The sequence below is a fragment of the Heteronotia binoei genome, chromosome 1 (assembly GCF_032191835.1).
Source record: "Heteronotia binoei isolate CCM8104 ecotype False Entrance Well chromosome 1, APGP_CSIRO_Hbin_v1, whole genome shotgun sequence".
NCBI classification, from domain to species: Eukaryota; Metazoa; Chordata; class Lepidosauria; order Squamata; family Gekkonidae; genus Heteronotia; species Heteronotia binoei.
In genome coordinates, this window is record NC_083223.1 from 266,755,175 (window position 1) to 266,777,231 (window position 22,057).

The 22,057-nt window shown below is 48.6% G+C and overlaps 1 protein-coding gene across 1 annotated transcript; it reads right to left on the minus strand.

Annotated features, from left to right (window-relative positions):
- Positions 1 to 2,133: 2,133 nt before the first annotated feature.
- CKS1B (CDC28 protein kinase regulatory subunit 1B) lies at positions 2,134 to 13,470 on the minus strand. The gene is made up of 3 exons (XM_060255365.1): positions 13,179 to 13,470; positions 7,848 to 7,975; positions 2,134 to 2,644 (listed from the first exon to the last, which is right to left on the minus strand). Exons 1-3 carry the CDS (start codon positions 13,235 to 13,237, stop codon positions 2,592 to 2,594), a joined length of 240 nt encoding a protein of 79 aa, XP_060111348.1. The 5' UTR covers positions 13,238 to 13,470; the 3' UTR covers positions 2,134 to 2,591.
- Between the last annotated feature and the right edge of the window lie 8,587 nt (positions 13,471 to 22,057).

A 22,057-nucleotide genomic window follows, 5' to 3' on the forward strand; every position in this document is an offset into this window, starting at 1 on the left:
GGAACTTGATGGCTGACTAGGAATCTGAATGTGGCTCTCTCCGGCCTATTGTACCAACGCCATCCAACAGCTGAGCTGTGAACTCTTCCACCACAGAAGGCTGCCCACGTATCCCAATGGTGGCCATTTTAAAAAGGGTTAATAATAAAACTCTCCAGCAAGTTTACTCTCCGACACTTGCCCCAAACATGTTTTAATCATGCTTGAGAATAAAGCTGTTTAATAGACTGCATTGCTACAGGCAGTTAGGCCTTGTTTGAGCACTTCTTCAGATATTTATACCCCACAACAGGGGTCCTTTTGTAGAAAAACAGGTGGTGGAGCTTATTAACATATGCTCCCCCCCAGCCAAAAGCAACCCGATGCAAGAAAGGAGAGCCCTGGGCAAGTGAGGCCTGCTTCGGCTGGCTAGAGATCCTGCCAGCCCAAGCAGACCTCACTCTCCTGGGGCACACCACCATCAGGCCAGCAAGCCACGCACCGCCCAAAATCACATAAGAAGTCGAGAAAGGGTGGCACAGGCTTCTCCAGGGGTTAATGAGGGCTGCTGGGGGTGTGGCAAAGCCCCTGGTGGTGACTGAGGGGAACCCTCAGAAAGGTTCAGGAGCTCTGCTCCTGTGAGTTCTTGCAGAATCTGAGCCGTGCCTCACAAAGAACGTGCAAAGCAGGAAGTAATAATCTGACTCATTCCCTTGTTTGTTGTGTTAGTTTTTTGCAGGGGATAATGAGCAGAGGAAACATCCATAAAATGTAATATACCCAAGATGTGCTATGCTATAGTTTAAGGCAGGGGTGTCAAACTCATTCTTTATGAGGGCCGGATCCGACATAAATGAGACCATGTTGGGCCGGGCTATGTGTATCATAAAATGTAATACCAGGTAGCAGAGAGATAAACTTTAAAATCTTTGGGTTTGTCTGGATCCTTTATAAAAACCTCAAAATAAAACATGATTAATGCTTTAGCACTTGTTGGTCTTAATGGTGCTTTCTTTATGTCTCTCCCATGCAATTCAGGCAACTGGAACAAGGAAGCTCTGGCTCTTTCCTTCCTTCCCCAGGGGAACAGGCAGGGAGGAGCCTCAGCCAATAGAAGGGAGGCTCGCCTCAGTAGCTCTGCTGTGCAACTGAGAAAGCCCGGCAAAGCAAGCTATCCCTCCCCCTCCCTTCCTCCCTGAGGAGTCTCAGCCAATGGAGAAAATAAAGGCTTTGCTCTGTAGCTTCTGTGCAATCGAGCAAGCCTAGTAAAGCAAGCTGTGAGACGGAAGGAAGCAAGAGAGAGAGGGAGAAGGAAGCAGATGACAGCCAGTTGCTTGGGGGCCTGATGGAGCCCTCCAGGGGCTCAATTTGGCCCTTGGGCTGCATGTTTGACACCCCTGGCCTAAGGCTTTTTTTTCTTGGAAAAAGGGGTGCGAGAACTCTCACGAGGGAAATAAATAAGAAACACATGGGTGCCTCTTAGAACTTTTAAACATTTTTTGAGAACTCTGTTTCCACATAGAGGTTCCGGATCTCTGTCCTGCCTCATTCCTCCAGGAAAAAAGCCCTGATATGGTCTATTTTAGAACCACATTAACTTGCGATGTATAAATCAGGCCCCAGATCCTTACATTGTAGTCACCGGGGATTGAACTTGGGACGTTCTCTGTATACTTTGTGTCATGGAAGAAGAGGAAGATGATGTTAGATTTATATCCCGCCCCAAACTTCGAATCTCAGAGTGGCTCACAATCTCCTTTACCTTCCTCTCCTGCAACAGACACCCTGTGAGGTGGGAGGGGCTCAGAGGGCTCTCACAACAGCTGCCCTTTCAAGGACAACCTCTGCCAGAGCTATGGCTGACCCAAGGCCATTCCAGCAGGTGCAAGTGGAGGAGTGGGGAATCAAACCCGGTTCTCCCAGATAAGAGACTGCACACTTAACCACTACACCAAACTGGAGTTTTTATAGGCATATGGCCATCTCTGTGTAGAGGCCTGGCAAAGTGACTGGACAAATTCCTCTCTTCTAGACAGAGAGCAGTGATCAGATGTTCTGCTCATTAAAAGCTCACTACAATGTCCAACCTGCAAATCAGCAGCATTTAAGCAGCGAACAGAATTTCCCCAAAAATTTTGTCTCAAGATAAAAGACTAGGTAAAATGTTGGTGCTTTATTAAAAGAGCCATAAGAACAGTCATATCTCAAATAACATTAAAAGTTCCAAAAAGAGAACCTGAAATGTAAGACTTAGAACATACATATTAAAAAGAAATCCAACCAGAGAAACACTCTTCAGAAATTCCTGGATTTAAAAACCAAACTGCACCCCCCAGGTGTGAAAAAGCAGCAGCCTTTAGCTGTGAAGGCAGTGTAAAAAATTTTGCATTCCAACTGTAATGAAGTCTGTGTACTCAGCCAATTCAGTCCCTTTCGATAGACAGTTGTTCTGAAGTGAGAAAAGCTAGGCTGAACGTGGGTCTCGTCCAGGGGTGTTCTTTCGACAGACGAAGTGAAAACATTTGCCAAAATTTTAAAAAACATTTTAAAATTTGCCAAACTTTAAAAAAGGTGCTTGTATCTAAAACTTCTGAGGAACATTTACCCACAAGTCATTTCTCTGGCTTCTTTGGCAAGGGCCTCCGGAAAAGCAGGATATGAGGTTCTGCGGGGGAGAGAGGAAACAACGTGTTAAAGGTTTTCAAGCAGAGTTCAGGGCCTAGCCACCCAGCTCACTCGGGATTTCTCAAAACTTATTCCACACATGACAAGAAGACCCTGCTGGATCAGAGCAGTGGACCGTCTAGTCCAGCATCCTGTCTCACACAGTGGCCAGCCAGTTCCTCTGGAGGGCCAACAACAGGGCAGAGAGGCTGAGCCCTTCCCCTCATAAGAACATCAGAACAGCCCTGCTGGATCAAAACAGTGAGGGTCCATCTAGTCCAGCCTCCTGTCTCACACAGTGGCCTCAACCAGTTCCTCTGGAGGGCCAGCAACAGGGCAGAGAGGCTGAGGCCTTCCCCTCAGAAGAACATCAGAAGAGCCCTGCTGGATCAGACCAGTGAGGGTCCATCTATTCCAGCATCCTGCCTCACACAGTGGCCTCAACCAGTTCCTCTGGAAGGCCTACAACAGGGCAGAGTGGCTGAGGCCTTCCCCTCATAAGAACATCAGAAGAGCCCTGCTGGATCAGACCAGTGAGGGTCCATCTAGACCAGCATCCTGCCTCACGCAGTGGCCTCAACCAGTTCCTCTGGAGGGCCAACAACAGGGCAGAGAGGCCGAGGCCTTCCCCTCAGAAGAACATCAGAAGAGCCCTGCTGGATCAGACCAGTGAGGGTCCATCTAGACCAGCATCCTGCCTCACGCAGTGGCCTCAACCAGTTCCTCTGGAAGGCCTACAACAGGGCAGAGTGGCTGAGGCCTTTTCCTCAGAAGAACATCAGAAGAGCCCTGCTGGATCAGACCAGTGAGGGTCCATCTAGTCCAGCCTCCCACCTCACACAGTGGCCAGCCAGTTCCTCTGGAGGGCCAACAGCAGGGCACAGAGGTCAAAGCCTTCCTCGATTTTGCCTCCTGATACTGGGATTCAGACGCTAACTGCCTCTGAACATGGAGGTTCCCTTTAGCTGCCATGGTAAGTAGCCACTGAGAGCACTCTTCTCTATCAGTCTGCTGAATCCCCCTTTAAAGCTGTTTATTGCTGCGGCCATCACAGCTTCCTCTGGCTGCAAACTCCACATTTCAATCACTCTCTGTGTGAAGCAGCATATCCTTTTGTCCGCCTTGTATCTACTGTCCCTTAGCTTCATTGCATGCGCACAACTTTTGGGAGAATGAGAAAATTTTCTCCTTTGTCACCAGCTTATGTGTCATTTTGGGTCACTTCTATCACTGGGGTGGCCAAACTTGCTCAATGCAAGAGCCGCATAGAATAAATGTCAGATGTTTGAGAGCCGCAAGACATGAACGTCAGATGTTTGAGAGCCACAAGAGAAGGAAGGGAGGGAGGGAGAGAGAGAGATAGAAGATGGAAGATGATAGGTAGACAGACAGACAAAAAAAACAACTTTAAATGCATTCTCCAAACCACCAGCTGGCTTGGCGAAGTGATTTAAACAGACCAATGCCTTCTCCAATCTGGCTGACAGGGTGGTGGAGGCTTCAAGAGCCACACAATATGTGTGAAAGAACCACATTTTGGCCACCCCTGTTCTATCATGTCCCCCTCCCCTTAGGCATCTCTTCTATAAACTGAAAAGGCCCAGGCTCATCAGACTTTTGTCACAGCAAAGGTGCTCCAACCCCTAATCAGAACGACTAAACAATTAGGAATGTGTCCACAAGTTAATGTTCTAATGTCCAGTGCATCCAGCAGCTTCTTATAAATCCCAGCCTTGTTTACAAAAGTTTCTACTTTGCAGTGCTGCAATGACTCCCAAAAGACTAGTCCTCTTCATAGTGTCTGGTTCAGGCTGAGACTCTGCAGAACACTGAAAATTCCTGCTCTCTGAGCACCAAGGCCAAACTGACAGTGACAGAGAGAGAAAGAAAGAAAAGGGTGGTTGGGAGACAGTTCTTAAGATACTAGGAGTATCATCAGCCCTAAAGGTTTCGAAGCCACCCTAGGAGGCCTGCATGTTCCCTCTAGTTAGTGCAAGGATTTATGAGAGGTTGTTAACTGGATCTGATGTAATGCCAGAACACCAGATACAAATTGGCAATCTTGCCTGTTTCGTTATTTCGCCTGCTCAACAACACTTACGGTCCTTTGGGTTACACTACTGGGCCTACTTTTGATCGGCTAGCTTGACTCATGCCAGTGCAGATTGTAAGGCATATAGTAAGGTTCTTCATTCTAATTTGCGTGCTTAGCCGTAATTTGGAAGCTCTTGCCACAGAAGAGGAGATTGGATTTAGACCCCACCCTTCACTACCTGAAGGAGTCTCAGCTTGGTGGTGGTTAAGTGTGTGGATTCTTATCTGGGAGAACCCGGTAGGATTCCCCTCCACTTACAGCTGCTGGAATGGCCTTGGATTAGCCATAGCTCTCACAGAGGTTGTCCTTGAAAGGGCAGCTTCTGGGAGAGCTCTCTCAGCCCCACCCACATCACAGAGTGTCTGTTGCAAGGGGAGAAGATATAGGAAATTGTAAGCCGCTCTGAGTCTCTGGTTTAGAGAGAAGGGTGGGGTATAAATCCGCAGTCGTCTTCTTCAGAGCGCTTTACAATCTCGTTTCTCTTCCCCTCCCCACAACAGACACCCTGTGAGGGAGGTGGGGCTGAAAGAGCTCTGACAGAAACTGCTCTTGTGCAGAACAGCTCTGAGAGAACTTGTGACTGACTCAAGGTCAAGCTTGAGAGGCTGTCTCAGCTCTTGTTCTTGGTCTGAAGTCTTGTTTTTGGATACTTTGATTGGGGTGGGCCAGGACAGCCAGACACCTGTTGATTTTGGACTTTGAAATTATCTTGGACTCTGCCTTGTTTAGTACCTCTGGATTAGAGAACTCTTGTTTAATAAATATCCAGGGCTAACCTTTTTTTTGTAAGTTTGTAGCACTAGCTAGTTAGCTTTTGTTATTTTATTCTCACTGTTCTTTCCTCTTGTCTGTATAATTCCTGCACACCCTTTTAATCGAGTATTATATTTTGGTGTGTTCTTGCATTCGGGAGGCTTCCATCTGAATCCAGTACCTTACCCAGGCCAGCTACAGCTACCAAAGTTAACTGGATTTGAAGACTAACCCTGTGAGTGGCCAACCTTATAGGGTGGGCTGGTTTTGTCTATTGCCCCAGTCCTTTGACTGAAAGCCATGACTGCTTTCAGTCTGTAATTAGAAAGGTCTGGAAGAGGCTTCTCGGGACAAGAATTTTCCTGAACACAGGCCCCCTAGCCCTCTTTGCAGATTACAACTTACACAAAGGAGATACCTTGTTTATATGAGACTGTGACTTGGATCGAGCAGCTTCTTACTTTAGTGGGGACAGAGCCAGTTTAATGTAGGGGTTAAGTGCGTGGACTTTTATCTAAGAGAACCGGGTTTGATTCCCCACTTCTGCACTTGCACCTGCTGATGTGACCTTGAATCAGTCAAGTTCTCGCAGAGCTGTTCTGCTCAAGAGCAGTTTCTGTCAGAGCTCTCTCAGCTCCACATACCTCACAGGCAGTGTTGCCTCTAAGCTGAGTTAGCATGAGCTAGCGCACAGATTTTTAGCCTCCAGCTCACACATTTTTGTCTTGGCTCAGAAAGGATGATCCCAGAGCACACTAATTTATTCAGCAGCTCACAGCTTTAATGCCAGTAGCTTACAAAGTAGAATGTTTGCTCACAACACTCTGCAGCTTAGAAGGAACATTGCTCACAGGGTGTCTGTTGTGGGGAGAGGAAGGGAAAGGATTTTGTAAGCCACTCTGAGACTCCTTTGGGTAGCGAAGGGCGGGAGTATAAATCCAATCTCTTCTTCTTCCCTCCTTGCAAGTGCTCTAGGATTAATACCGTTTTGCCAGATTAATCACATCCCCATGGGTGGTATCACCACAAAGCTAAGAGAAGGGCTGCTGCTGCAGAGATCCACCTACAGCTTCAAGAGAAGATCCTGGAATCTTGCCCACCATCCCCAACTGTCAAGGGCCAGAAAGAGAGATTTCCAGATGCAAGACCATGTACCTTTAACAGATCACGTCACAGCTTTACGTTGGATTTTAAGCACTGGAAAGCATTCCGAGGACCAGTCTTAATGGAAAAATAAGGTACAGATCCAAATAATAATCAGTGATCCAGCGAATGATTGTAATACATACAACTCTTAGAAAGTAGCAGAGATCTGTTAAGCCACAGGAGATAAAACACCTGCTGTGCCACCTGCTGGATACAGCAGTGGCTCTGCCAAGGAGAACTAAATATGGACAGCTTTGGAAGTGTACAGCTTCACATCTCTCTTTATGGCTAATGCCATCAGTATCTAGTATATTCCTATTTGCCCTTCAGCATGGCCTACTTAGCTCTTCTTTTCCCCACATAAAAACTACCTGTGAGGGAGGTTTAGGTTGGGGATGAGTGAAGGCCCGGTGTCACTCTGTGAACTTCAGAGCATCGTGAAGTCTGAGACCACCGGTCTTATAACCACTACATCACACTAGCTTACTGTGACCGGAACCGCCCTCCCCTCCCCAGGTGCCTCATTTTCAGAGCATCAACTCTGTTATACTCTTGATATCTCATGCACTTAGAAGATGAAGAAGATATTGGATTTATATCCCGCCCTCCACTCCAAAGAGTCTCAGAGCGGCTCACAATCTCCTTTCCCTTCCTCCCCCACAACAAACACCCTGTGAGGTGGGTGGGGCTGAGAGGGCTCTCACAGCAGCTGCCCTTTCAAGGACAACCTCTGCCAGAGCTATGGCTGACCCAAGGCCATTCCAGCAGGTGCAAATGGAGGAGTGGGGAATCAAACCCGGTTCTCCCAGATAAGAGTCCGCACACTTAACCACTTATACTGCATCCAATCAATAGTATGCATGCATATTCCTACGTAGTATGAAAACCTGAGAAATTTGGGACTAGAATTCCTTCCCCTCAGAAAACCAGCCCTTTCCCCTACACGCAAACACCATCTACAATTCCAGCAAGATTAATGGGATCGTATTCCACAGATTCCTTGTAACACGATCAAATATTGTTTGTTTGAAGGACCTAATGTGGCCCGATCTTTCCTTGCACCCCAACAGGGAAGGGTCAAATGGCCTTGCACCCTACCCAACAGATTTTCAGCTTTGCCAAGACCAGGTGTTGCCTGGCATTCCCTCCCCCCCAGGGAAGCCTCTTGCCTAGCCTCAGCCGACATCAAAAGGTTGCCCTAGCAACCCACCTGGCTCGTGGATCATGTAGTGAACCCAGCCCTGGCTCTGCTGCACGCCGAGGTTCCTCCATTCGGACTCCGACATGAGGTGGGTCTTGGGAACCAGCTTCGCAATGTCTTTCGGCAACATCACATGCCTGCAGTGAGACCGAAAGCAGAGAGGTCCCTGAGATGAGTGGAAACAAAGCGAGACTGCCGCAAAATATTCTGTGCCCTATGAAGCACAGAGATGCATTTCTCTTTTACAGTAAGCCCAACGGGAAAAGGGCTTAAGACCAACATGAGAACAGAGCACAACACATTCAATAGAACCAGCTATACATCTCAAGCGCATTAAAAAAAAAAGAAGATGCGCTCATGTGAGGGCTATAAAAAGCCTCACCCATCCAAAGCATGCAACGAGTTCTTTAAATATTATGTGCTATCTGTGCCACAGCTGTGCTGGTGTTTCTCACTCTGATCACACAGAGCTGGCGCTGCTGTTCTGCTGGGAAATGTACTGATGTTACTGGAATGTTACAGGATCTAACCCTTAACCGCACAAGGGGGCAAGCCCAAATGAGCAATAGACACACACTTGGGCCCAGCACCCAGTCAGCACTCCACCACTGCAGTGTCTATTTCACATTTTCTTTTACTACCTAGCAGAATGCAGGATTTAATGACATCTTTTCTAAGCCGGGACCTATTTACTTGCGCGGGACCGTCTCTCCCCATACAAGCTCCGGAGGCCACTATGATTGGCCAACCAATATCTTTTAACTATCCCTGGCCCAAAAGACATCCAGCTTGCCTCGATCAGGGCCAGGGCCTTTTCGGGCCTGGTCCCAAACTGGTGGAATCAGCTCCCCAAGGAGACTCGGGCCCTACCGGATCTACTACCATTCCGAAGGGCCTGCAAAATGGAACTGTTCCGCCAGGCTTTTGGCTAAGGCAGGCGGGCGTCCTCATACCATCTAATCGGCCTCCCTGCACTGACTGCATCCTGTGTCTCAATCTGTGAATGATGTTTATACCACTTACGCTGCCTTATTTCGTTTTTATTTAATGGTTTTAACTGTTTAATTTTTAACTGAGCCCATCTTGGGAAAGGACGGTCTATAAATTCGCAAAATAAAATAAAATTAATAATATTAGAACCACGCATGGAGAACAGATACAGAATTGCATGAACAATGACTGCTAAGAGGCACATTAACATATCGCTAACTACCAAATCCTTACGAAAGAAGAGGGAAATCTGTCTTTGTTCTGTCTTGCTGGCTACTAAATACAAAACACAGCACTAAAATTTAAATTTTGTTCCCACCGATCTGAATTGGGTGTTTTCTTCCCTCTTTAACACTGCTTTCACTCTGCCTCAGTAGCTAGTCGAAAAAGACGGTGGGGTACAATGTTTTAAAATGTAATATTAAAACCAACTCCCAAAGAGCTTCATTAGAAATAGCCAAGTTTTACTGCTAGAAGATTCCTCCCAAATATTTCTTGTGATTCACTGCCCCCCCTCAACTTTGTAACCCCAAAGCGCTTCAATACAAGAGGGGAAAGAAACATATTTATTGATTTTGCTTTTATAACCTGCCTTTCTCACTGAGATTCCAGGCAGATTACACAAACTCTGTTCAGAATTTACAGCAAACAAATGTACAGGCCATGTACAATATGCTTGATTTTTCCTTATACATGCATCATGTAACATCTAATACACGTACAGCTGAACATGTAACTAGAATCACACATTTATCCACCTATTGGCTTCCAGTTTCATTTGTAAAGTGAACACACTTTGGCTGTTTCTTACAGACAGATGTACACATTCACCAGAACATTTGATTCACCTGAAACTCTGTGAGAAAGATAAACTACAAATAAATAACATAAATAAACATGTGGAGAGGGCTACACTGTAAGTCACCAAAATCAACAGGATGAAACATCTGTTAAGAAGTACACTAGGACTAGGATTACATGTGTCATTCTAAATTCCTTGAAGAAAGGGTTAAAGATACGTTAATTTCCACTAAAGGTTAAGGTTATATTTGTAGATAAACTGGAAATTCATTATTATAAAGTTCTTCACTGAGATTACCTCTCAAATGTGTACCTTTCCCCCAGTCACTCAAATCATAGAATCATAGAGTTGGAAGGGACCTCTAGGGTCATCTAGCCCAACCCCCTGCACAATGCAGGAAACTCACAACTACCTCCCCCTAAATTCACAGGATCTTCATTGCTGTCAGATGGTCATCTAGCCTCTGTTTAAAAACCTCAAGGAAGGAGAGCCCACCACCTTCCGAGGAAGCCTGTTCCACCGAGGAATTGCTCTAACGGTCAGAAAACAATATTTATCATTTCATTAGATAATTCTGACTTATTGTTATTATTACATAAGAATAGCCTTGGTAGGTCAGACTAGAGATCCATCAAGTTCAGCCCTCCTGTTTCACACACCGGTTAGCCAAAGAAGGTCTACAAGCAGGTCAAGAGAATGAAAGCCACCTTGTTAGCAGACAGATCCCTCTTCCCACTGAAGGAGCAGTTTAGCACCCAGAAAGAAGAACAACACCTTTCATATTAATATCACCTAAAAAAAATTAAGGCACCTGTAATGTCATACAAAATGGATGCTAGTAAAAGTGAAAACAGAGGTAGGTCTGGGAAAATATTTCTGTTTTGGGAAGGTGAAGTCAAATGGCTGATTGGCAAACACTCTCTCCCCACCCCTGAGATGCCTAATTAAAGAATAAAGGGGTCCTCAGGAAAACTCTAAACTAATTTTCATCCTGACCCTTTTTTACCCTGATGTACAGCCACCCAACCTCCTTTACAACAACCTGGTAATTTCCAGTCCTGCAACTACAAGGTCATCCAGCAGCTCTTAGCTCCTCAGATATAGTTATCCAGAAAGATTTATAGTTTGCACCCACCTCAAGAAATCTAAACAAGTTTATCACAATTCTTTGATTCTTCGGGCAAACCTACAAGGTGTTGTTTTGGAGGATGATTGTGTTAACAGAACCCCAGGACACAATTTTCCTATACAAAGAGCACCCAGCAAGCACCTTGTGTTTGTGTTCCTGGCTACACCCCCATTTTGTGGGCTCTCTTCTCTCTGTTAGGGGAGGGACAGTGGCTCAGTGGCAGAGCATCTGCTTGGGAAGCAGAAGGTCCCAGGTTCAATCCCCGGCATCTCCAAAAAAGGGTCCAGGCAAATAGGTGTGAAAATCCTCAGCTTGAGACCCTGGAGAGCCACTGCCAGTCTGAGAAGACAATACTGACTTTGATGGACCAAGGGAGGGTCTGATTCAGTATAAGGCAGCTTCATATGTTCATATATGTTCAACCACCTTTTCATCTGCTGCCTTCACGACCTCTGCAAGATTGGTAAATATTACCCCCCCCTGCCCCCCAAAAAGCTTTCCCTCTTTCCTCCCTGATTTTCTCTTAGATAGCTCTTGTATGTGTTCAAAGTGTATGTTTAGTCCTTTTATTTCTAGCTGAGCATTTCTAAAGAAGAAGACTGCAGATTTATATCCTACCCTTCTCTCTGAATCAGAGACTCTTACAATCTCCTATCTATATCTTCTTCCCCCCACAACAGACACCCTGTGAGGTGGGTGGGGCTGAGAGGGCTCTCACAGCAGCTGCCCTTTCAAGGACAACTCCTGCGATAGCTATGGCTGACCCGAGGCCATTCCAGCAGCTACAAGTGGAAGAGTGGGGAATCAAACCCGGTTCTCCCAGATAAGAGTCTGTTCACTTAACCACTACATCAAACCGGCTCTCTCTACACCAAACCGGCTCTCTAGCTGAACATCTGTCTGGTTTGAGTTTTCTAAAAGAAAATCCTGGTATACATTAGTGGAGATCCCCCGTTATCCACCTCTCGCTTGCCTCCAATAAAACTAACTTCCCCGACTAATTAGGAGACTGCCAATTTGGGGTACCCCACAACCCCCTGTCTCACTCGCCACCACCAGGAGCTGGTATACTGCGACAGACTGCCTCTGACCTCAGATGCTTCACTGCTAGGCCATAATTAAAGAATCTAGCTTTGGAAAAGCGCTTCTGCAGCTAACCAAAGATTCACAGATGGAACCCAAAACAGTAAAGAAAACTTTAAGACTAACAAATTTTGTTGTAGCATGCTTTCGAGAAGAAGAAGAAGATATTGGATTTGTATCCCGCCCTCCACTCCAAAGAGTCTCAGAGCGGCTCACAATCTCCTTTACCTTCCTCCCCCACAACAGACACCCTGTGAGGTAGATGAAGATATTGGATTTATATCCCGCCCTCCACTCCGAAGAGTCTCAGAGCGACTCACAATCTCCTTTACCTTCCTCCCCCACAACAGACACCCTGTGAGGTAGATGAAGATATTGGATTTATATCCCGCCCTCCACTCCGAAGAGTCTCAGAGCGGCTCACAATCTCCTTTACTTTCCTCCCCCACAACAGACACCCTGCGAGGTAGATGAAGATATTGGATTTATATCCCGCCCTCCACTCCGAAGAGTCTCAGAGCGGCTCACAATCTCCTTTCCCTTCCTCCCCCACAACAGACACCCTGTGAGGTAGATGAAGATATTGGATTTATATCCCGCCCTCCACTCTGAAGAATCTCAGAGCGGCTCACAATCTCCTTTCCCTTCCTCCCCCACAACAGACACCCTGTGAGGTAGATGAAGATATTGGATTTATATCCCGCCCTCCACTCCGAAGAGTCTCAGAGCGGTTCACAATCTCCTTTCCCTTCCTCCCCCACAACAGACACCCTGTGAGGTGGGTGGGACTGAGAGGGCTCTTACAGCAGCTGCCCTTTCAAGGACAACCTCTGCCAGAGATATGGCTGACCCAAGGCCATGCTAGCAGGTGCAAGTGGAGGAGTGGGGAATCAAACCCGGTTCTCCCAGATAAGAGTCCGCACACTTAACCACTACACCAAACTGGGGGAGGGGGGGGAGAGAGAGAGAGCGCGCCCCAGGTACCCATGAATCAATTCTCCATTATACCCTTTAGGAATGGGAATAATATAGCACCCAGCAGACATTTCCCTCCCTCCCCCACCCCGCTTTTTGATGACCCTAAAGCGGGGGGGGGGGGGGGTAGGGCCTCCAAACCTGTGGATTGGCAGCCCTACCTGTCCTTCCACCTCGCCAACACCCATCTTTCACAGCCAGACTGCCTCTGCCCATGGAAGCTCCATCCAGCCGCCTCTTCGTTCAAGGCGCCCACGAGGCGCTCCCAGACCGTTGCTATAGCAACCAGAGCCCCAGGCTCAGCCCTGTCTGCTTCCATTCCCCAGGCCCCGCCCCCTTGAGCCCCAGCCCCGCCTCTCACCGGTACTCGAACTCCTCGTCGTCGTACTTGTCGGAATAATAGATCTGTTTATGCGACATGACGACACCGCTCCCCCTCCCCTCAGGCAAGTTTCCCGGCAGACCCCGCGAGAGCGACCACCGAACGAGCGCGCCAAGCCTCTCAGAAGCCGTCCGTTACAGAGCTGGGCGGAGCCCCGCGCGCGCCGCCGCCTCGCTCTTCCCTCGCGCACTCTGTCCCCGCCCTCCCCACTATCCAACCGCCGCGTTCAAACGCCACCGCCGGTAGCGCTGATTGGCATTTGGAGCGTTGCGTCATGACTCCGGCGTCGTCCTGATTGGGTCCTCCCTTTCTTGCCTCGGAAACCTTTCCGATTGGCTAATAGCCTGGCCCTTGAGCGCCTCCTGATTGGTCTGATTAGGAAAAGCGGGGCACGAGGGAAAAAAAAAAAAACAGGCTCCGAGACTCGGGAAGGCGGGACAAAGTCTTGATGGGCGGTGCTTTGGAGAGGGGAAGGGGAAATGGTGGGCGTGGCTTGTGGGATGTGGTAAAGCTAGAGAGGCCCAAAAGCTAAAATAGAAAATAGACCGGAAAACGGTAAATGATTGATAGACGGAGAGGAGGCGGGATCGGATGTGAATGTCTGTAGGAGAAGGAATAAATTTAGCGTCCAGGGTGCTCCGGCAAGCTTATACCATGAATAAAACTTTGTTGGTCTTAAAAGTACAACAGCGCTCCAACTTTGTCCTATGTAACTGAATATGAACATACATATGAAGCTGCTTTCTACTGAATCAGACCCTCAAAGGTCCATCAAAGTCAGTATTGTCTTCTCAGACTGGCAGCGGCTCTCCAGGGTCTCAAGCTGAGGTTTTTCACACCAATTTGCCTGGACCCTTTTTTGGAGATGCCGGGGATTGAACCTGGGACCTTCTGCTTCCCAAGCAGATGCTCTACCGCCGAGCCACCGTCCCTGAAGAAGTGTACATGCACACAAAAGCTTACGGTCTTATTTGTTGATAGATCCAAGTAGGCGGCCGTGTTGGTCTGAAGTAGTAGATCAAAATAGGAGTCGATTGCACCCTTAAGACCAACGTAGTTTTATTCAGAACGTAAGCTTTCGTGCGCACGCGCGCTTCTTCAGACGAGGAATGAGGTATAGTAAGCAGAGCCACGTATAGCTGGTGGGGTTTGGAATGCCAAGTGGTACAAAGTTAAAATCCAATAGCAGAATAGAAAAATTAATACATTCAGAAAACCTTTGATCTGGGTTGCATTAGCGTGGGAAACCATAAAACAGTAACATGTGAGAATGCCTGTTAATAATTCTATTGCTAATAAACCTGGGTCAAAATGATTTCTTTCCTAGAAGTTTATCCTGTCCGACTAATTTACCCTTTAACATGTAACATAAATATATACATCATTCCCATTAGGAAAAAATACATTAAAATATAGTGGAAGATGGGTTTTGTATATGGAATGAGATGCAGCCAATATCCCTTGTCAGCCAGTATCCCTTGTTTGAGTATGTCAATACAAAAGCATTATTCTGATACACTATCCTACATTGGGGATATATTGCCATATTTGGTGAAAGTGGGTTTAGCATATGTAATGCACTTCACACCCAGGATACCTTAATGACATAGACATCAATCTGCTATTCCGACTTATATTGCCTTCTTGTTGTCTCTGCCCAGTCAACACAAACTAACAATCACCAGACCCCAATTGTGATTCTTTTAACATGCTAAAAAATTTTTCCATTACTTTGCATACTAACTCACTGCCCACTTTCTCTATATTTAGAACTGCTTGCCCTTCCACTCCTATTGTCTGATGGAGTGTGCTTCTAACACATGAAAGCTTACATTCTGAATAAAACTTCGTTGGTCTTAAAAGGTGCAACTTGATTCCTGCTTTGTTTTACTGCTTCAGACGGCTACCCATCTGGATCTTTCTACTCAGAATTAAACTTTGTTTGTCTTAAAGGTGCCACTGAACTAAGGTTGCCAATCCCCGGGTGGAGGCAGGGGATCCCCTGGTTTGGACCTCTCCCCCACTTCAAGGTCATCAGAAAGCAGAGGGGGGGGAGGGAAATGTCTGCTGGGGACTCTGTTCTTTCCTATGGAGACCGATTCCCATAGGGTATAATGGAGAATTGATCTGCGGGTATCTGGAGGGGGGCTGTTTTTTGAGGTAGAGGCGCCTAATTTGCAGCATAGGATCCTGACCTCTTCCCAAAATACTCTCCAAGTTTCAAAAAGATTGGACCAGGGGGGTTCAATTCTATGAGCCCCAAAAGAAGGTGCCCCTGTCCATTATTTCCAATGAAAGGGAGGCATTTGAAAAGGTGTGCAGTCCCTTTCAATGTGCTGGCCAGAACTCCCTTTGGAGTTCAATTATGCTTGTCACACCCTTGCTCCCGGCTCCACCCCCAAAGCCTCCTGGCTCCACCTCCAAAGTCCCCAGATATTTCTTGAATTGGACTCGGCAACCCTACACTGAACTTACTATATTCGGTTGCTTCAGACCAACTCGGCTGCGCACCTGGATCTGTAGGAGATAGAGAAAGTGGAAAAGGCTAGAGAGGCAGGTTAGAGGGGCAGCTTCCGGCCTTAGGTTGAATTTAATTAAGATAGATGTTTATATTTCCCCTTTCCGCACATTTAGGTTTTGTGAAAACAACAAATACAGATCTTCATAATATACTATCAAGGAAACTTGCCAACGTGAAGATAAGGACAGGAAAACAAAACATCACAGCTAGGGTTGCCAGGCTGGAAAATACTTGGAGATTTGCGTGGTGGGTGGGAAGCCTGAGGAGGATGGAATTTGGGGAGGGGGGGTCTACCTCCCAAAGCCGTCCTTTCCTCAAGATGATCTGATCCCTGTTGCTGGCAGATCAGTTGTAAAAACTGGAGATCTCTAGCCACAGCCTGGAAGTTGGCAACTCTCAGTACAACAGCCACATCAGCAAGAAAGCGGTGCCTTATGTGGCAGATCCAAAACATTTCTGACAATTGCTTATTTCAGGAAACATCCTGAAATCTGTAGAAAGACATTATTCTCCGACTCCTTCGAGATTTACCTCTGCAGGAGAAACAGGGTGATACAATCCGAAACAAAACGGGTACCTGCCTTCTGGGATTCATTGCCACAAGCGGTGATGGCAGCCACTAGCAAAGATGGATGAAAACAGGCTGCATAGATCTGTAGATGAGAACTTCAGCTGGCTGTTACGGCCCATTGGGGTCTCTAACCTATATCTGATGAGAGGGAGAACTGCCTTGCCCTGGGTACCTCCCATCTAGCCTGAGCTTTTCAGATCTTGGAAGCCAACCAGCAGCTTGGAGAACGTATGCAAAGTTAAAGTTGCTTTCTTTCCATCTCCCTCTCCTCTCCATCTATTTGCCTTCCTTTCTGTCTGCCTGATTTCCTTCCTTGTGGCTCTTAAACATCTGATTTTATCTATTCATTCATTCATTCTGTGAGATTTATATCCCGCCCATTCTACAAAAGACTCAGGGAGGCTAACAACATAGAACTAAACAGAGGCTCACCAAAACCCCAGCTGGCCCAAAGCATTTAAAGGTGGTCTCTTCAGATGCTTATTGTAAACAGCATAACCTTGTAACCCATGATCTGTATTACCGCGCCTGAAGAGTTTTGTTCCTTATTCTGTAATCTGAGCCCTATTAGCTTCCTGTCTACAGCAGGAGTGGCCAAACTTGCTTAATGTAAGAGCCACACAGAATAAACATCAGAAGTTTGAGAGCCACAAGACAAGGAAGGAAGGAAGGAAGGAAGGAAGGAAGGAAGGAAGGAAGGAAGGAAGGAAGGAAGGAAGGAAGGAAGGAAGGAAGGAAGGAAGGAAGGAAGGAAGGCAAAGAGATGGGATGGAGAAGTGGAAAGAAAGCAACTTGAAATGCATTCTCCAAGCTGCCGGCTGGCTTGACTTGCAGAAGTGATTTGAAGAGAGAAATGTGTTTTCCAAGCCAGCTGATGGGGCAGTGGAGGCTTTGAGAGCCACACAATATGTGTGAAAGAGCCACACGTGGCTCCTGAGCCAGTTTGGCCACCCCTGGTCTACAGGGTGGTCAATGCTTTCCTTTTGTCGCTTGTTTCTCCTGTACTTTGCCTTTTTCAGTGAGGTAGGTGGGCTATAAACAAAGTAAATAAAAGTAGTTCAAATCAGCTCTCGTGGTTTGAACTCAAAGGGTGGCTATTTGGAAAGCAGTTGTCAGGTTCTGGGTTCGATGCATGAGGAGGCTCTTGCGTAGTGATTAAAGCTCTTTATTAGCGATTCAGCATCTCTACTAAGTGACTACAAACTCCTAAGTACCAGAATATGGTACCCCAATATATACAGTTGGGGCAGGGGAAAGCCAGCCCCCAAGAAGCAGAACACCTCCTGCGATTGGGCCCTTTTTGGAGCCTTCATTAGAATATGCATTCTTATTGGCAGATCCTAGGATCCTCTGAGGCTGCCCTCCCCATGGGCCAGTTTGAATGAAGCAGCCAATCGGGATGCGGATCTTTGGCTCCTCCCAGTCTACTGTGTTGCGCCTCGAGCTCAGGACACAACATGTCCAGGCATGCCTTCACATACATAACACCCCTCCCACCCCCTAGTCTGCAAGCCTAACATACATAATCTTTCAGATGAGCTGGCCAGTGCCGTTTCCGTGACGAGCACCGGGGTGCAGGCTGTGGCGAGGCAGGGGCCGGTGCCTGGCTCGAAACAGCGGCTCCCTTAGCTGCAAGCCGAGGGGTGGGGAATGCCGGAGGATCCGTTGGCGGTGTAGGAGCCACCGAGGTCATCAGTTCGTCCTGCGGTGCGCAGACCAGTTCCTCGGACAGGGCCGGCTCGGATGGAAGTAGCCGGGTCGTCTCCGGCATGCTGTCAGGGGCCTGGCCAGTATTGACTTCCTCCAGGTCTGTGTGGGAACGCAGCGGGTTGAGGTGGCACTGGAGGTTGAGGCCACCCTCTGTCACAACCTCGTAGGACACGGGGCCTGTCACTGTTGTAATCCGGGTGGGAACCCAGGCTGGGCTGCCTGTGAGGTTCCTCGCATAGACTGGGTCCCCGGGAGTGAAGCCTCTGGGAGCCGGGCAGACCTCTGTAGCTGACGGGAAGTCCAAGGCTCTATCCAGATGGCGTCGGTCGCGGAGGGTGGAGAGCCGCCGGCCCATCAGGAGTTCAGCCGGGCTGTGGCCTGTAGAAGCGCAAGGGATGGCCCTCTGGCCCAAAAGGAATACCACCAAACGGGCTTCCCAGGCCCCCTGGACAATGCGACGAAGTGAGTCTTTGGTAGTCCGGACCATCCGTTCCGTCTGGTCGTCAGTGGGCGGATGGAAGGGCGCAGACCTGATGTGCCGGATCAGGTTCCGGGAGACGAACTCCTGAAACTCTGTGGAGGTGAAGGCAGTTTCGTTGTCTGTGACTAACGTGTCCGGCAGGCCATGCGTAGCAAACATTATGTGGAGCGCCTTTATGGCCGCTTGGGTGGAGGACGATGCAACGGGGACCACCTCAAGCCACTTAGAGTGGGAGTCCACGGCTATGAAAAAGAGCTGTCCCTGGAAGGGCCCTGCAAAGTCTAAGTGGAGGCGGGACCATGGCTTGTTGCTGGGCTCCCAGGTTTGCACCGGAGTGGTTGCAGGTGCCGGTGGGGTCTCCTGACAGGGTTGGCATCTCCTCACCCGTGCCTCCACCTTTGGCCTACAAGCCAACGGAATGTGGTGGGCCTTCAGCCTTATGGGCTGCCCAGCGGGGTTCATCTGCAAGGACACCGGAGGACCCGTGTACTGTCCCAGAGTTCCGCTGAATGCAGACGGGAGAAGTCCGGGTGTACTGGAGAAGTCCGGGTGTACAGTAGCCTGATGAACGCCCGTGACTCGGATCCCTAGCGGCTGGAACCAAGCCCGCCCCAACAAGCTAGCCAAAGGATCCTCCACCACCACCAAGTCCAGGGGCCCCTTGAAATGTCCATATTTGACTCGAAAGGAGCCAACGCCTTTAACCGGCACCACCCGCTTCTGAAAGTCCCTTACCATCAAGGGGGCTGACCTGAGACGGTATCCGCCATGAGGGAACAGGCTCTGGAAGGTCTTGGCCGAGATGATCGAGTACCCGGATCCGGTATCTACCTCCATCGAGCAGGGCGCCCCTTCTATGAGTACAGTGGTCTCAAGCGGAGGCCCAGGTAGCTGCGGTACCTGTAAGGGGGCAGCCGTGAGGACGTGAAGCTCCCCCTGGTGCGCTGATTCTTTATGGCGGCCTTGGCTGCAATGGCGCGCCCCACCAGGTGATGCCCTGGCCACTTTGGAGCGGCAGTCACGAGCTAGGTGTCCCAATTTCCCGCAGAGGTGGCAGATGACGTCGTGGAATTTACATGTGTGGCGCTCCTGCAGCTCCCCATAGCTGGCACCTGCTCGGGCAGCTGCAGCCTTGGGCGCCCGTGTCTGCAGGTTCTTCGGTGCGGCGCGGTGAATCTTGAGCGCTCCCTCACCGTCAGAGTCCTCAAAAGCGGACGATGAGGCGGCCTGATGCACGGCAGTCGCGGGTCGACCCCTCCAGAATTTCTCATAAGCCGTTGCCTCCTGGACCGCCTTCTGGAGGGTGGTGTCCTTCTGGCCCATGAGCTTCCGCTGCAGTTTTTTGTCCCGAAGACCGAAAACGAAACGGTCAAGCAGAGCCTCTTCCAGGCTGGGAAACTCCCATCGTAGAGCCAGCTGGCGTAGGGTAGAGAGGTAGTCCGCGGCAGGCTCGTTGGGCCACTGGTTCCGTTCGAAGAAGTCAAAACGGCGAGTCAGGCGGGTGGGCGGAGGTGCAAAGTGTTCTGTCAGCGCCGTGATGAGCTGCTCAAAGGATGCCTCTTCGAGCGAGGTGGGCGCTAGGAGGCCTTGGGCGAGCTCCAGGGCGGCGATTCCACAGGAGCTGAGCAGCAGCACCTTCTTCTTGGCTCCCTCGATCTCCTGGAATTCTACATAGTATTGTAGTTGTTCCACCCACGACTCCCACTGCTCGGGATGTGTAGGGCCGTACTCGGGAAGCAGTCCTGGTGCCACAGCCATGATCTCAGCCACTCTGTGTACAAGCTCGGTGAGGTATGAAATACTGGGTTCAATGCATGAAGAGGCTCTTGCGGAGCGATTAAAGCTCTTTATTAGAGATTCAGCATGTCTACTTTGTGACTAGAAACTCCTGCTAAGTACCAGAACATGTGGCAATATATACAGTTGGGGCAGGGGAAACCCAGCCCCCAAGAAGCAGAACACCTCCTGCGATTGCGCCCTTTTTGGAGCCTTCATTAGAATATGCATTCTCATTGGCAGATCCTAGGGTCCTCTGATACTGTCTGCCGATTGGCCAGTTTGAATGAAGCAGCCAATCGGGTTGCGGATCTTTGGCTCCTCCCAGTCTATTGGGTTGCGCCTCAAGCTCAGGACACAACACTCAACGTGTCCAGGCATGCCTTCACACACATAACGTCAGGTTTTATTTTAAACGTTTGGTGTGGTGGTTGTGATAGCCCTCTCAGCCCCACCCACCCCACAGGGTGTCTGTTGTGGGCGGAGAAGATAAAGGTAATTGCAAGCCGCTCTGAGTCTCTGATTCAGAGAGAAGGGCGGGGTATAAATCTGCAATTCTTCTTCTAAAAATCAAATCAATTCATAAAGATGCACACATTGGATCCATGCTTTTTATAGTTCAGTGCAGGGGTGGCCAAACTGTGGCTTGGGCACCACTTGTGGCTCCTTCACACCTATTGTGTGGCTCTTGAAGCCCCCATCAGCTAGCTTGGATAAGGCATTTATTTCTTTAAATCACGTCTCCAAGCCAGCCAGCAGCTTGGAGAATGCATTTAAAAGTAAAGTTGTTTTCTTTCCACCTCTCCCCCATTTCCTTAGTTTTCTTCCTCCCTTCCTTCTCTCAAACATCTGACGTTCCTGTCTTCCAGCTCTCGAGCCAGTTTGGTGTAGTGGTTAAGTGCATGGACTCTTATCTGGGAGAACCGGGTTTGATTCCCCACTCCTCCACTTGCAGCTGCTGGAATGGCCTTGGGTCAGCCATTGCTCTGGCAGAGGTTGTCCTTGAAAGGGCAGCTGCTGTGAGAGCCCTCTCAGCCCCACCCACCTAACAGGGTGTCTGTTGTGGGGGGAGAAGATATAGGAGATTGTAAGCCGCTCTGAGTTTCTGATTCAGAGAGAAGGGCGGGGTATAAATCTGCAATTCTTCTTCAAACATCTGACATTTATTCTGTGTGGCTCTTACATTAAGCAAGTTTGGCCACCCCTGGTTCAGTCCACGGTCCTAACTTTGACATGTGATTTGATACTAGATTTGTTGGATTTTTGTCCACATGGAGATGTGTAGATCTGGCTCTTTTTTAGCCTTGAAGGTGCTACGGGACTGCAGTCATAGTCTTTAAAGCACCATTGGACTTCTGCTTTATTGTATTGTCGCAAACCTCCAGTGGTGGCTGGAGATCCCCCACTATTATAACTAAAATGTAATGGGTTCGAAGCATGAGGACGCTCAGGAGATAGTGAATTCAGCTCTTTATTCAGTGATTCAGCATAGCAAGGTAAAACTGGACTGGCTTGCAGGGCCAGTTTGGTGTAGTGGTTAAGTTTTCGGACTCTTATCTGGGAGAACCGGGTTTGATTCCCCACTCCTTCACTTGCACCTGCTGGAATGGCTTTGGGTCAGCCATAGCTCTGGCAGAGGTTGTCCTTGAAAGGGCAGCTGCTGTGAGAGCCCTCTCAGCCCCACCTACCTCACAGGATGCCTGTTGTGGGGGAGGAAGGTAAAGAGATTGTGAGCCACTCTGAGATTTGGAGTGGAGGGTGGGATATAAATCCAATGTCATCTTCTTCTTCAGAGAGCC

Coding starts and splice junctions, on each gene's coding strand:
- CKS1B (XM_060255365.1), bottom strand. CDS start 13,237: ATGTCGCATAAACAGATCTATTATTCCGACAAGTACGACGACGAGGAG. Junction 7,976..13,178: donor GACGAGGAGTTCGAGTACCG/GTGAGAGGCGGG, acceptor GTCTCACTGCAG/GCATGTGATGTTGCCGAAAG. Junction 2,645..7,847: donor CTACATGATCCACGAGCCAG/GTGGGTTGCTAG, acceptor TCTCCCCCGCAG/AACCTCATATCCTGCTTTTC.